Source organism: Strix aluco, chromosome 1 (assembly GCF_031877795.1).
Source record: "Strix aluco isolate bStrAlu1 chromosome 1, bStrAlu1.hap1, whole genome shotgun sequence".
Classification (NCBI taxonomy): domain Eukaryota; kingdom Metazoa; phylum Chordata; class Aves; order Strigiformes; family Strigidae; genus Strix; species Strix aluco.
In genome coordinates, this window is record NC_133931.1 from 91,984,806 (window position 1) to 91,998,380 (window position 13,575).

The window sequence follows — 13,575 nt, forward strand, 5'->3', positions numbered from 1 at the left end:
GTGTGGCCACCATCGCTAATTGGCTCAGCCTTGGCCAGAGGTGGGTCCGACTTGGAGCCAGAGGAGCTTTTGAGAAGCTTCTTACAGGGGACCACTGCTGTAGCCCCTCCCCCGCTACCAAAAACCCACCACACAAACCCAGCACAGAGTCCCTCCCCATTTTTCCTGTAGGCCCTGTTTAAGTACTAGAAGGCTGCTATAATGTCTCCCCAGAGCCTTCTCTTCAGGCTGAACAATCCCAACTCTCTCAGCCTGTCCTCATCAGGGAGGTACTCCAGCCCCTGATCATCTTTGTGGCCTCCTCTGGACCCACTTGAGCAGGTCCATGTCCTTCTTAGGCTGGGGGCCCCAGAACTGGACACAGTACTCCAGGTGATGTCTCACAAGAGTGGAGTAGAGGGGGAGAATCACCTCCCTTGACCCACTGGCCACACTTTTCTTGATGCAGCCCAGGGTACAGTTGGTTTTCTGGGCTGCAAGTGCACATTGCTGGCTCATTGTCAGTTTTCCATTCACTATTACTCCCAAGTCCTTCTCTGCAGGGCTGCTCTCAATCCACTCATCGCCCAGCCTGTATCTGTGCTTGGGATCGCCCTGACTCATGTGCAGAGCCTTGCACTTGGCCCTGTTGAACATCATGATGTTTGCACAAGCCCACTTCAAGCCCGTCAAGATCACTCTGAATGCCATCCCTTCCCTCCAGTGTGTCGACCGCAACACACCGCTTGGTGTCGTTGGCAAACTTGCTGAGGGTGCACTCGATCCCACTGTCAATGTCACCAACAAAGATGTTAAACAGCGCCGGTCCCAATACCAACCCCTGAGGAACTCCACTTGTCACTCCTTTCCACTTGGACATGGAGCCATTGACAGCAACTCCTTGAGGGCGACCATCCAGCCAATTCCTTATCCACCACATGGTCCATCCATCAAATCCATGTCTCTCCAATTTAGAGACAAGCATGTCATGCAGGACAGTGTCAAAAGCTTTGCACAAGTCCGGGCAGATGACATCAGTTATTCTTCCCTTATTCACCAGCGCTGTAACCGTGTTGTAGAAGGCCACCAAATTCATCAGACATGATTTTCCCTTAGTGAAGCCATGAATTTTCTGCTCTGCCCTGAGCCCCTGGCGTTGGACTAGGTGGTCCTTAAAGGTCCCTTCTGACCCAAACCTCATTCTGTATTTCTGTGTCTTGCACATTGGTTAGCTGTATTTGGCTAACTCCACTGAGCTCTGATTGGTTACTGATTTACAGCTGGCCAAACCAGTTTATAGCAACCATGTTGTATCACAAAATATCTGACCTGGTAAAAACCCAAAAACCTAAGAGCTATTAAATATTGTGTCTTAGGCCTGAGACATATATGCATATATTTTAAAATCTCAAATTCTCCTGACTTTAATATCCCTTCTTATACTTACTGAACCATGTAGGATCTGTTTTATTTTCCAACTCCTGTCTGGAACTGGAAGTGGGAGAAACTTGACTGTGATTAGAATAATGGTTATTAGCAAAATATATACCTTTTAAGCTGTAAGATGAAAAAATACTATGTTTCAGTGCTCATGGCCTGAGACTGGATTTAGAGACATGATCAGTGCTGAAAGTTTCACTTTCAGAGTATCACTTTTAATGTTTGTGTTCAGTGTGAGTGTAAGGAACTGTGTTAGACATTGTTTGTCTCAACATTGCTGCTCCGTGACCACCACTTCCAACCCCCAGCATCCTGTTGTTCTAAAGGAGTATGCTACAGAGTCCCCGACAAAACCACGACATCCGCTCAAAGCGAGAACAATGACAGCCTTGGCAGTGCCTGCCAAGCTGTACCTGCACGCGAGCTGGGTGTGGGGCGAGGAAGACATGCAAAGGCTGAAGGCACTGCAGGTCGACCCCCCCCCCCCCGCCAGAACACCTGGGCATGCGTGTATGGAGGACCACGGGGCGGCACATATTATAATGAGCTCCGTGGAAATGGGCGGACTCTTCGGGGAAATCGTGGGGACTAAAGGACTGCGTACTCCTCTCTTGGTGCCACCGTCTTTGCAACCTGCTTCGACACCTGTTACCTGGAGCTGGGACCTTGGCGGAGCTTGGAGCACCACCACCTGCACTGAGGCCGAGTCTACGGAACATCGCTGGATCCCTGGTGGTGGCGGTAATTAGCTGCATCTCTACCGTTTTCTGGCTTAGGGATTCTGACTTTCTCTTTCATTTTTCTCTCTGTCCTATCGCTATTACTAATTGTTACGGGAAATAAAGTTCACAAGGTTATACAGCATCTGACCTTGTTTGTGTCTTAATCTTGCTCTTGGGATCGTTTAAGAACCTGCCCCGATATTGGATTGGGACAGTGAGGCAAGTGGTGGCAGTAGAAATTTATACAGCAAGTCTCTGCTGCTGCTCTTGAAATTTGGCATGGTGCATTCAGGTTGCACAGTATTTCACCATTCTTCTCCAAACTGCGGGGCCACAGCCCTTCTTAGAGGATTCACGAACAGCTGCGGGTGATGTTACAACCTGGACTGAGAGCCCAGGGAGTCGTAAAAGTTTTGTGATTCCCTCGGGTTAAATTAAGATGAAACGACATCAAAGGACTGGTTAAAAAGTTTTACTTGCATAGAAACAACTTGAACTTGTAAAAGAATAGTAAGCGATGTTGCCTGTTATTGACAAATCTATAAAAAAGAAATTAAAGGAAGTAAAAGAAAAGGAAAGGAGAAAAAGAAGGTCAAAGAATCTGGATCACCACACTAAGTTCCAGCATTGTCTCATGTCTGGTAATCTTGAGTGGTGGGTGCGCACACAGCAATGTTTTCTATCACCTTTTAAGTTTGTCTTATCAGCTGATTTGCATACTAGATGAGGAGAGGTGGGTTTTCCACAAACTCATTAGCATGAGACATGAGAAAAGGTGGATCATGGGTTCTGCGCATGCGTTGAGGGGGGATGGGGTGCATTAACCGTTTCATCCAATTGAGTTGGTGGTCGCGATCTCCCCCTGCTGCCTTTACCTTTCCCTCAGTTACCACCAGTTTTCGCTGCCTTCATGCTTCTTGGGCAATCATCCAGCCTTTGGCTCCTTCTTGGGCAGATGTTCCCCTCTTATCAGTCTTTTAGCTCTTCTTCAAGGGTTTAGTTGCTAGTAAGGCCTGCATCCTTTGTACAAAGTATCAAACTTACACAATAGAACCAATGTTTAGCATCCTCCTTAGAAGATCTTCCCGGTTGGCACAGCGGGATTTCTGGTGTGGTCGGGATCGCTGCTGGGGGTGGGCTGTGTCCCCTGTCGGTGAGCCACTGCACTATATATTACCTGTTTGGACTTAATATTGTTACTGTTGTTTTCTTACTATTACTAAATTTTTTTTTATTCAACCTATGAATTTTGTTTTTTTGTCCCTCCCCTATTTCACTGGGGAAGAGGGGCAGAAGTAAACGACTGGCCACAGCATGATTGGCTACCAGCCAAATTCAAACCACAGCAGGTGCAAATCCTGGGAGAACATCTAGTGTCTGCATTCAAAACAGACCTTGTGCAAGCTATTCAAATAATGCTCCCTGAAAATGCCATTAGAGTGACTTCATTTTTTTAAGTGAAAATGATACATAGCTTCTGCAGTGGAGGAATTCATGTGGCTCAGAAGGTGAAGGGCCCATCTTCAGTGTATCCCATACCCTTGCTGGGATTCAAGCCTGTGTCTCCCAGGTGAATGCACCAAGCACTATCAGGCACTAGGTTTTAGTATAGGCTGGGTCGGAAAAATGCCCACCCTCCTTTTGAAGCCCTTACTTGAATGAATGCAGCCTAATGACACAAGAAGGGAACTCAAGGACTGATAACTTTGCAGTTCAATAACTGCATTGTAGATGAGTTCTGTATAAGAGCACTGCCACCTACACAGCTCCAAGATTGTTTCACTTTACTCCCTCACTTGACTGCTACAGTTTGGAAACAGGGTCCAGCCTCTCCATACACTTACTGACAGTTTTAAACATGCTGGAAAAGCACTACTGAAGAACCTCTATTGCACACCCTGATGGATGTCTTCTTTTCTTGCGCAACACCTCATGATGCAGCTAGCTTTTGGCACAACACTTGTTGCAGCCTGCAACCTTGCAGCACCAGCCATGGCTCTTCCCCCACTCACACCCTGACAGTGCCTTTCCCAAGAGACCCCCACTGCAGCCTGCTCTGCTGCCCATCACTTCTCTCCCCTGAAATCTGTCAGCACAAAGCAGCCCCAAACACAGGCCAGCAATGACCAGTCCTGACTTTTCCACAGCCCTCAGCCTGCTGAGTGAGAAATTATCTTACTAAATGGTAGAGTGGTGACCACTGAGGGGAAAGGCTTTCTCAATCCAGAGTTTCATATAAGGCAAAGTCCTCCAAATAATATTTTCAGATTATATTAATGCAATCATCATGGGATATCTATATGGGGGCTTAGCTGCATTTTGCTCAATGGAGTCAGCTGCTGGTCTTCTGTGAAAAATGCAATATACTGCCTGGAGCAGTGCCTAGCATAGTGCCTGTTGGCCTAAAATAAGCACAGTACTCAGCCCACAACCAGCCTCGAGACCCCAGGGGGAAACATCGTGAAAAAGCTGTCTGCTGCTTGTCAGAACAGCTTCCAGGCTCAAAAGATGAGTAAATGTGTGCTTTGGCAAGGTGGTGCCCATTTTCTTGTTCATGAATGATAATGAATATGAAGGATCTTGAAAGACATGTCCAGGGGCCTTTGGTGTATCTCCTGTGCCTCCAGACAGGAGCAATTCCACCTTGCTGCCTTTTTTGCTTGTTGTTTTGTGCAAGCCATCCAGAGGTGCAGACTGACAGTGACCGTGGAGCTCAACAAAAGCCTCACGAGCCCCACATGCATTTCAAGCCAAAACCATTGATGGCTTAAGCTCCCCACACAGTTCTGCTGAAACCTGTGGGCTAGACCTAGGGGTTAGGAAACCAGATCCATAGCTGGAGTACAGAAACAAATATTCAGAGCTGAGCACCTCAGCTGAAAGTGTCCTCATTGCAGTGTCTAACTCTCTGTGGTGTCGTGGGGAAAATCCATGTCCAGCCTTGTAGGGGCAAGGAGCACCAGTCTGAGTGAAGGAACTGCTCCAGCTCAATGATCTTCCCTGAACATGACCAGCAGTGATGATGATACTGAGGTCTCCTAAGTGGGGCTGGTGGTGTCTTCACTTCACCTCCTCTTGCCCTTTTCCTGCATAAGATCAATGGAAAAAATCTTGTTCCCTAAAATTCTTGCCATATGGGAGAATCCTAGTGCCAGGATCTGTTTCCAAAGCTGTGTAACTGGGACTCCTTCTGCCCTCTGGACCAGGTTCTGTAGCATCTGGTTAGGCCTGCCACCTCCTGACCCACAGGCTGGGAGATGCTCAAAACTCAGGTTGGGATGTGCTGCTGAAGGCCACCGTGTGCTCCTTCCACTCTTTGGCTTTTGTTGACACTGGAAGAAAAACTTGCTGAGATCCCTGAGACAGACAAAGTGCCCGTGCTGAGGCAGCCCCAGCTGGGCGTAGCCCTCAGGCAGAGAAACTGCTGGGGCACAGTCTGGATCATTGCACCTCTCTGGGAAGGTGTGGGTTAAAGAAGAAATAACATGTCATGTTTATGGGCCCAGCTCTATCATCTGCTGCAGGACTATCAGGGCTCCCCACAAGACAGAGGTTATGAGATGTACATCTCATCTCTTCAGGGAGAGGGAGGGGTACCTCTCTGAACGCTGCGTATCAGGCTCTTCTGATTTGTTTCTGTTTCACTCTTGCTGTTACTGTATGTTTTCTGCAGCTGCTTATCACGTCTGAGATGATTCAGCAGAGCAAGCCAATGAAATGCAGCAGCATCATCAGGGTGCCTCCTCTCTGGGAGAGGAAAAAGATACTTTCTTCTTTCCCTACTTGTTTCAGAGAGTGAAAACCAGAAGAAACGGGACTGTGTCTCCCACTTTACTGTGGGACCTTAAAAGCCATTCTCCTGGTACTCTCTCTGTTGCACCTTTGTTTCCCCAGGCACGCTTCATCTTCAGAAATAAACTGGGCAGGCAGCCAGAAAACACAGAGGTTGGTTTCTGTTTAAGACGAGGGAGGACATTGCCCTCCATCTGCGAAGAAGCTGTCAGAGTCAGCTCTTCCCAGGAGAAGGTAACTTTCTCAGCTTTAGCTTTTCTCAGGGTAGTGATAGCACTGGAAACAGAAGCTGGGTGGGGGCAATATGTGTTGCAGCCATGCACAAAGGCAGGCTGCGGTGTTTGTGCCTACAGGGCTGACTTCCACATTTGATGGATGAGAAAGTCCCAGGATGTAGGAAGTATGTAAACAAATTCTTTGCTTGAGTGAACAAGCTCGCTCAACAGCAGGAGACAATTTGGTAATTCCCTTAAAAGGCAAAGGAGATAAATGGCAAGTCAGTTATCTTAGAAGTACTGCAACATGTATGAACTCCCTACCTCAAATTCAGGAGGTAGAGGAAGGCCTTTCTACACTGTTGTTTGGCTATGTCTTGGCAATCCAATTTGCTGGTCTCTCTGTTGGTTGTTTTCATGCAATCATATACTTCGTGTTTTACACAATATACAAACAAAAAAAAAGTTTTCATACAATATACTTCAGTGAAACGCAGCGTCTGAAGGTTGGCCAGTGCTTCTGAACCATGTAGCAGTTCTTGCACGAAACAGGATGTTGACCATATGACCCTATTTACAAAGCTTTAGAAAAAAGGTTGAGGACATGAATGTGGGTGTGGAGCTAGCTGGAGCAGACTGGAGAAGAGCAAGAGTATGACTAAAGGGGTGATTGCCCAGAGGTGATTGTTTGGGTCAGGAAGGGGGGTGCACTTCGCTGTGAAGTGCTAAGCATGGTCTGAAACCTGCTTCTGGGAGTGAGTCAGTGCTTGGGCCACTGAGTTTCCTGAGAAAGGGTCTTCATTTCCAACTCTCTCCACACTGTGTGCTCTGACCGTGGCAATGTTTGTGAGATGGATTACGCAGTTGTCCTGTTGTAGGCATTGGCCACGCCACGATGGGGTCCCTCAGTGCAGCAAATGCCAAGTTCTGCCTGGACTTCTTCAAAGAGCTGAGCAAAGTGAAAATAAATGAAAATATCTTCTTCTCCCCACTGAGCATCTCAGCTGCCCTGAGCATGGTCCAGCTGGGTGCCGGAGACAACACAGCTAAAGAGATAGAAAAGGTGAGTTTCTTTCCTTTTATTTGGAAATATATTGGCTTATATTTGGAAATGGAAAAGAGGCCTTCTGGCAGTTCGGGCCATGTTCTTCACAAGCAGCAAACTGAAAGAAGTGGCAGCTACAGGTCTCAAAGCTCTCCTTTCCAAACATGCTCATCTGTGCAGCCTCAATGTGTTCTTTGTATCTTAATTAATCTATTTACATATATTTATATTGCATTTATATCGCAGGTGCTTCATATTCATGAGGTGCTGAGCATGAGAAGTTTAGGAACCAAGAGCACCCCTGAAAAGGTGAGATAGTCTCTGAACTGTATGATAACATTGAACCGTAGTATGAAGCAAAGCAGGGCAAGGCAAACTTACCTGCCAAATGGCAGCACGTCATCCAAAACCACGGTGAGAGCAGAGATCAGCCCTGTTCTCATCAAACTCTGAAACCTATGAGCACATGCAGAAGAGACCCGGTTGCTTTGCTGTGTAAAGTGTTGCTAGATTTAAACAGGATGATCCTTTTTCAAAGTGGAAATTACAGGAGGGGAGGGAGACAAGTGTGTGACTTTGGATGGTCAGGAAGCCCAGACATGTGTTTGTGGGTCTTTGCCTGCCCCTTGGCCCCACAAATGTATCTGGGGAGGGTGACCACTGTTTCAGCCTGAGGGTACATGGATGGAGCTCCAGGGGAGAATGACTTCCTAAAGAAAGCTTTCCCCTGCTGCCTGCAGTATGGAGAAGCCGGAGGAGCCCATTCTCAATTCCAGGAGCTTCTGTCTGCCCTTGGCAAGGCTGGTGCTACATGTTCCCTCAGCATTGCCAATCGACTCTTTGGAGAAGCAACTTTTCAGTTCCTTCAGGTAAGTGAAAACTGTTTACAGGTTTTTTGCTTTTGAAAAAATTCTGTACTACACTTGGAACTCTGCTAAGGACAGCAAGTTGCATGTTTCTGCATTGCTGCTGTTGTGACAGAAAAGCAAGTTCCCATGAAGGGATGAAACACAGAGTGAGCAGAGTATAAAGAAAGCAATTTATGAGATTTAATAGGCTTTGTACAAAGTCAAGGTCTTCATTTCCTGAGGAGGAGATAATACTTTTGAAAGCCCTGGGTAGCAGTTTCCACCAAAATTATGTTTCTTCATGCTTTGATATAGATGGAATTGGCACCCTTCATCTACATTTTTAAAAATGCTGGAGCACATTTGCATCTTTGGGAAGTAGTGTAGTGCAGAGCATTTCCACAGCAATCATCATTCCAGACAAGGGAAAAAATCCAGTCTGCCTGGGCTGCAAACTGGGATCATGGGGAAAGAGTTCACGTCATTTTTCTCTCTATCTGCACACACATGTATATATGAGACCTGACTTCAATGGCCTGATCCCAGAGCATTCTTTCTGCTCGTTTGTGCTGTGCAAAATGTGGGAGATGAAGTCCTTGCATGTTATTTTTCATTTGCTGGCACTTTGAAGTGAATGGGTCTCCACACACAGTGAGAGGGAGGGAGCAGGGCCAGGGAGCAGCAGTGGGGAGGCTGCTCTGCAAGGACAGGGGAGGAGGGACCATCAATGATGCCCAGGCTGGCAGGATTGAGCCCTGCCCTCCCCTACCTCTATCTTGCTGAAATGGTTGTCGTGGTGAAAAAGCAAAACACTTTCTCACAAAGAACATCAAGAGTAAAAGACAGTTGAGCCGCGACTTACATGAAAGATGTTCCAGGAAATGGTTGTTTGACACCTCCCTCTGCCCAGAAAATCCCTCCTGAAGAGTCACAGGACATTAATACTGTAACAAGTAGCTCCACACAGAGCTTTGGCCTACAGATTGGCATCCTTTTCTTGGACTCCTATTTTTCCCTGTGGTCAAGTGTCTCCCCAATCACAATCATGAGAGCCAGCTATCTTGCCTGTTTTGCAGCAATACTTAGACTCCGCAAGGGATTTGTACCATGCAGAGCTGGAAGCAGTGGACTTCATTAATGCTGCTGAAGAGTCCAGAGGGAAGATGAATTCCTGGGTGGAAAAGCAAACTGGTGGTAAGGACAAGGCCTCCACTTGGCTACCTGGGGAGTGTGCAACAAGACCATGTGAGAAGTCAAGATGAGTTTCTTCCTTTTCCCGAGTGTAGCAACATTCAGAAATGCTATGGAGTGATTCATTTTGCTTGTGGCTACTGTAAAAGCAGCTTGTGACATAAGATGGCCCTGAGCTCCTGGGAGCTTTGACTCTGCTAAACCTGCAGATCGGTTCTTGCCATGAAAGGACATTTCTTCCAAGTGAGGAAGCAATGGGATCATCCTTAGTCAATGGTCAAAATAAAAGCATAATTCATCTTTGTTTGTTGTTTTAAAGGGAAAATTAAAGATCTGTTCCCTCCTGGCTCTATTGATAGCACAACGGTGCTAGCTCTGGTCAACGCTATACACTTCAAAGGGCAATGGGCTATAAAATTTGAGGACAGAAACACCAGGGAAATGCCTTTCCAACTGAACAAGGTACAGTTGGGACAAGAGCTGTGGGGAGCAGGGGAAAGTGGGGAAGGTCTGGGTAACCTGTGCTCTGCTGTCCACAGAGTAAGTCTCTGCTTGGCTCAGGTGTGGGGGCCCAGTTTATCCAAGCCAAGATCCTTCATCCTGAGAAATGGGAAAGCAACATCCTATTCCCAAGTGCCTCTGTGAAAGAGGTCATGTGAGGGCAAGCTTTGGTAGCTCCTTGGAGAGGCTGAGTTATAGAGGACACTTTGCTGAGGACACATCAGCCTTTCCTGGGGGTTGTAGTGGAAGTGGCATTAGAGGAGCAGCACAAACTACAGCGCAGAGAACAAGAAGCCCTTAGAGCAACTGTTATAGCTTTCACTGAGCTCGAGCCTCTGCCAATGCTCTCAGCAAAAATATATAGTGTTTTGAGGAGTGTTCATGGAAAATGAGCAAGAAATTTCAAGCAGGTTGATCCTGTGGTGTTTATTACTTGCTTTATTTTGCCTGGTTTTTTTCTGGCTATTGTTTGACTTTCTGTATTTTAGAGAGAGCACAGGAATGTACCAATGATGTGTCAGACAGGAGAGTATAAATTAGCCAGGAGACAAGAAGAGCAAGTGACAGTGCTGGAGCTCCCGTACACTGGAGAAGAGCTCAGCATGTTCATTCTTCTGCCAGAAAACATCTGTGATGAGTCTACTGGCCTTGAACAGGTAACACTCCTGCCTCTGTTCTTGGGCGGAAGAACTATCTGTCCATCCAGTACATAAACAAGATGCTTCCCAGCCATGCAGGCCAAGCTTGTATCTTCTATTGTTATGGGTTTTATCTTGCTTTCCATAGGTGGAATGCTGTTGCCTGCATAAAGATTAGACAGATTCATGGTTATATAGATCGCTTCAGGAGAGCAGAGAAAGACTGAGAAAACCTACTCAAAAGCAACACTTTGGAGCCTTTCCAAGGAAGTTAATGCCTATTTCAGTGGACAAAATGTAACACTAGCAAAAGGAACTTGCAAAAGTATCAAGACATGATGCTGTGTTGGTGTCTGGTAAAAATCTGAAGAAATGATCCCTCTGAGAAGGCTGGATCTGAATTTGCCTGGTTTCACACTTGGCAGCTGTAGGGCACAGGTTCTGTCTTTATCGTGAAAACCAGGCTTTTCCTTAAAGGAAAGTGTTGCTGTGAGCATTTTGATCTAATTTCTCATGACCTTGATACCCTGTGTTTTCTCCTTGCAGCTAGAGAGTGCTGTCACCTATGAGAAATTAGCAGAATGGACTAACATGAAGAATGTGTATCTGCAAACAATTACAGTATACTTGCCCCGGTTCAGAATGGAGGAGACCTGTGAGCTCATACCAGTACTGCAGCCTCTGGGGATGAGGGATGCCTTCGTCCTTGAAAAAGCTGATTTCTCTGGGCTTTCAACAAAGCCTGGGCTGTTCCTCTCCAAGGTCATTCACAAGTCCTTTGTGGAAGTTAACGAAGAAGGCACTGAGGCAGCTGCTGCTACAGTGATGACTGTAATAATTTCGTCGTGCGTCTCCATTCCTTATGAGTTCAGAGCTGACCACCCATTCCTCTTCTTAATCAAACACAATCCAAGCAAGAACATTCTCTTTTTTGGCCGATGTTGTTCCCCCTAAGGGTAGAGCAGGTTCTACTTCTGTCTTCCCAAAGAGAGCACAATACTGTGGTAGAAAGGAGTAAGGCATAAACAACATGTTGCAAGTATCACTGGCATTTCCTGATATCCATAATCTTGATCCCAAGAAAAAACACCAAGCTGCTTTGGCAAGACTACCGGAAAAAATTATAATGGGCCTTTCCTGTTTAGAACTCTTCTCAAATGAGAGGACAACTCTAATGGAGCTTATTTCATTTTTATTTCATTCTTAACCATAAAAACTCTCATTGGAGTTGGATTGTCTAAACAGTTGGGTGAAGTGCTGTATAAATAAGAAGTCCAGAATAATGCTTCCCCTCTTTAGCTGTATGGCAAGGCTGGTGGTGGGGCCAGCCTTCAGAAGGTGTTGCAGACCTTCCTCTCCAGCTGCCAGGTCCCAAGCCAGAGATAGCTCAGTGCTGAACTCCCCACTTTCCTCCCACATATCTCCAGCGACCCCACCTCCAGCTTCTTAACACCACCATGAGGGGAGGATCTTGGCTGCCATGATGGCAGTGAAACCCACAGGTCATGTTCATCTTCTGAGTGAAGCTCCACACAGATGTTGGGCATGGAGATATATAGCTGCATTTGTCCCTCACTCTTCTCCTCAGGTACTCTCTCCAGCCCTTCCCTTTGGGAAGGACCTCTGAAGTGACAAAAGCCCTTCTCACAGGGGTAGAGACACAAAAGCTATCCCTGGGCAGAGGTAAACTGGTCTTCCCGTTCAGCACAGGGGATAGAAGTCCTTCTCCTCTGGTGGGCCTTGAGGGGTTATGGTCTTTGCCTGGCTGTGATCCCGCAGCAAGCCTTTGCAGTGTGATACAGCACTCCTAAGGGAGTGCAGGCTCATCAGTGTTGTGCCGTAAGGGGTCCCTAAGACACCCTAAGGTCACCAGAGCAGTCCCATTTCCCTGCTGTGCAAATCCAAGCCACGAACACCTTCACAATGATGCCAGCCATCTGTCTGATAAAGCCTGGGCAAGTTTCAGGGGAACCCAAAAGCCCTGCAGTGATGTGTTGTCTGACCACAAAAAGTGGGCTGCACCTCCTTTGTCCTCAGCTGTGCCATGCCTGTGTGTTGTTTCTGGGGAAAGCTGAATATTGATTTCTTCCCTTTTTTCTCTCGTGCTGCAAACATCATATGTAGACACATAGTCTGGCACATTGCATGCCATGAGTGAATGTGGTTTTCCAAAGCTTAGTACATTTACAACAATGAACTATAACTTAGAAGTAACTTTAACTATAGTAGTCCTGTTAAACTGTAGTAGTATCCTGAACCATATAGTGTGGCAGCAATAAAGGTATTCAAAGCATTTAATTGGTCTGGCTTTTTGAATCCTGACTTGAAAGATGCCTTAGGTACTCAATGCTTTTGAACATCTTGCCACGTGTCTTGTCTCTTGCCGGTTGTATTTCATCCATGAACTAAAAGCATAGTGAGGTGTAATTTACCACCACCAGGAACTTAAATGTCCTCCACCTGTATTTGTCTGATTTGCCATTCTGAAAATAACAATGGATGCTAAAGGTGGTTTGTTGGGGTTTTTTTAGTATCACTGGGAAACGTTTCAAAGAAAACTCTTTCCCAACACTCTGGTGTTTGACATGTGCCTGAAAAACCACACTCCTTCAAGACCATAAGATGTTTGGCCTTGGAGGAAAATTGTTCGAAGTCTGTAATCTCTCATCCTGACAGTACTACAGCCTTCTGTCTGATGAGTGTGAAATTATCTTACTAAATGATAGAGGGGTGACCACTGAGGGCAAAGCTTTCTCAGTCCAGAATTTCATAATGGATGAAAATCCCTCTAAAGTACCATATCCTTCAAATCATATTTTGAGAATATATCAATGTAATTGTCTCATATCTGTGCTGGGGTGCACTGAGTGTGACTGGGATGAAGTTAACTTTCTTCATAGCAGCCTGTATGGTGGTGTCTTGGATTTCTGGCTAAAAGTGTTGATAACACTAATATTTTGGCTGTTGCTGAACAATGCCTGCACAACATTGAGGATTTCTCATTTTCCCACTCTGTTTCTGCCCCCAGCAAGTTGGGGGTGGACAAGAAGCTGGGAGGGGACACAGATAGGACAGTTGACCTGAATTGGCCAAAGAGGTATTCCATACTATATAACATCATGTCAGCAATAAAAACTGGGAGAGAGGAAGAAGGGATGGTGGGATTTTTTTTGCTTCCAAGTTGTCTGTTGCTCAGAGATTGGT

The 13,575-nt window shown here is 46.3% G+C and overlaps 1 protein-coding gene across 2 annotated transcripts; it reads left to right on the forward strand.

Moving 5' to 3' along the window:
* Positions 1-1,927: 1,927 nt before the first annotated feature.
* LOC141924456 (leukocyte elastase inhibitor-like) lies at positions 1,928-12,664 on the forward strand. Of its 2 annotated transcripts, XM_074826937.1 has the most exons (9): positions 1,928-2,160; positions 6,036-6,167; positions 7,027-7,211; positions 7,440-7,502; positions 7,934-8,062; positions 9,118-9,235; positions 9,552-9,694; positions 10,222-10,389; positions 10,918-12,664. In XM_074826937.1, exons 3-9 carry the CDS (start codon positions 7,044-7,046, stop codon positions 11,323-11,325), a joined length of 1,197 nt encoding a protein of 398 aa, XP_074683038.1. In that variant the 5' UTR covers positions 1,928-2,160; positions 6,036-6,167; positions 7,027-7,043; the 3' UTR covers positions 11,326-12,664. The 2 variants fall into 2 exon arrangements, with proteins under 2 accessions (XP_074683038.1, XP_074683049.1); XM_074826948.1 differs by having other exon boundaries at positions 1,928-6,167.
* Positions 12,665-13,575: the final 911 nt, after the last annotated feature.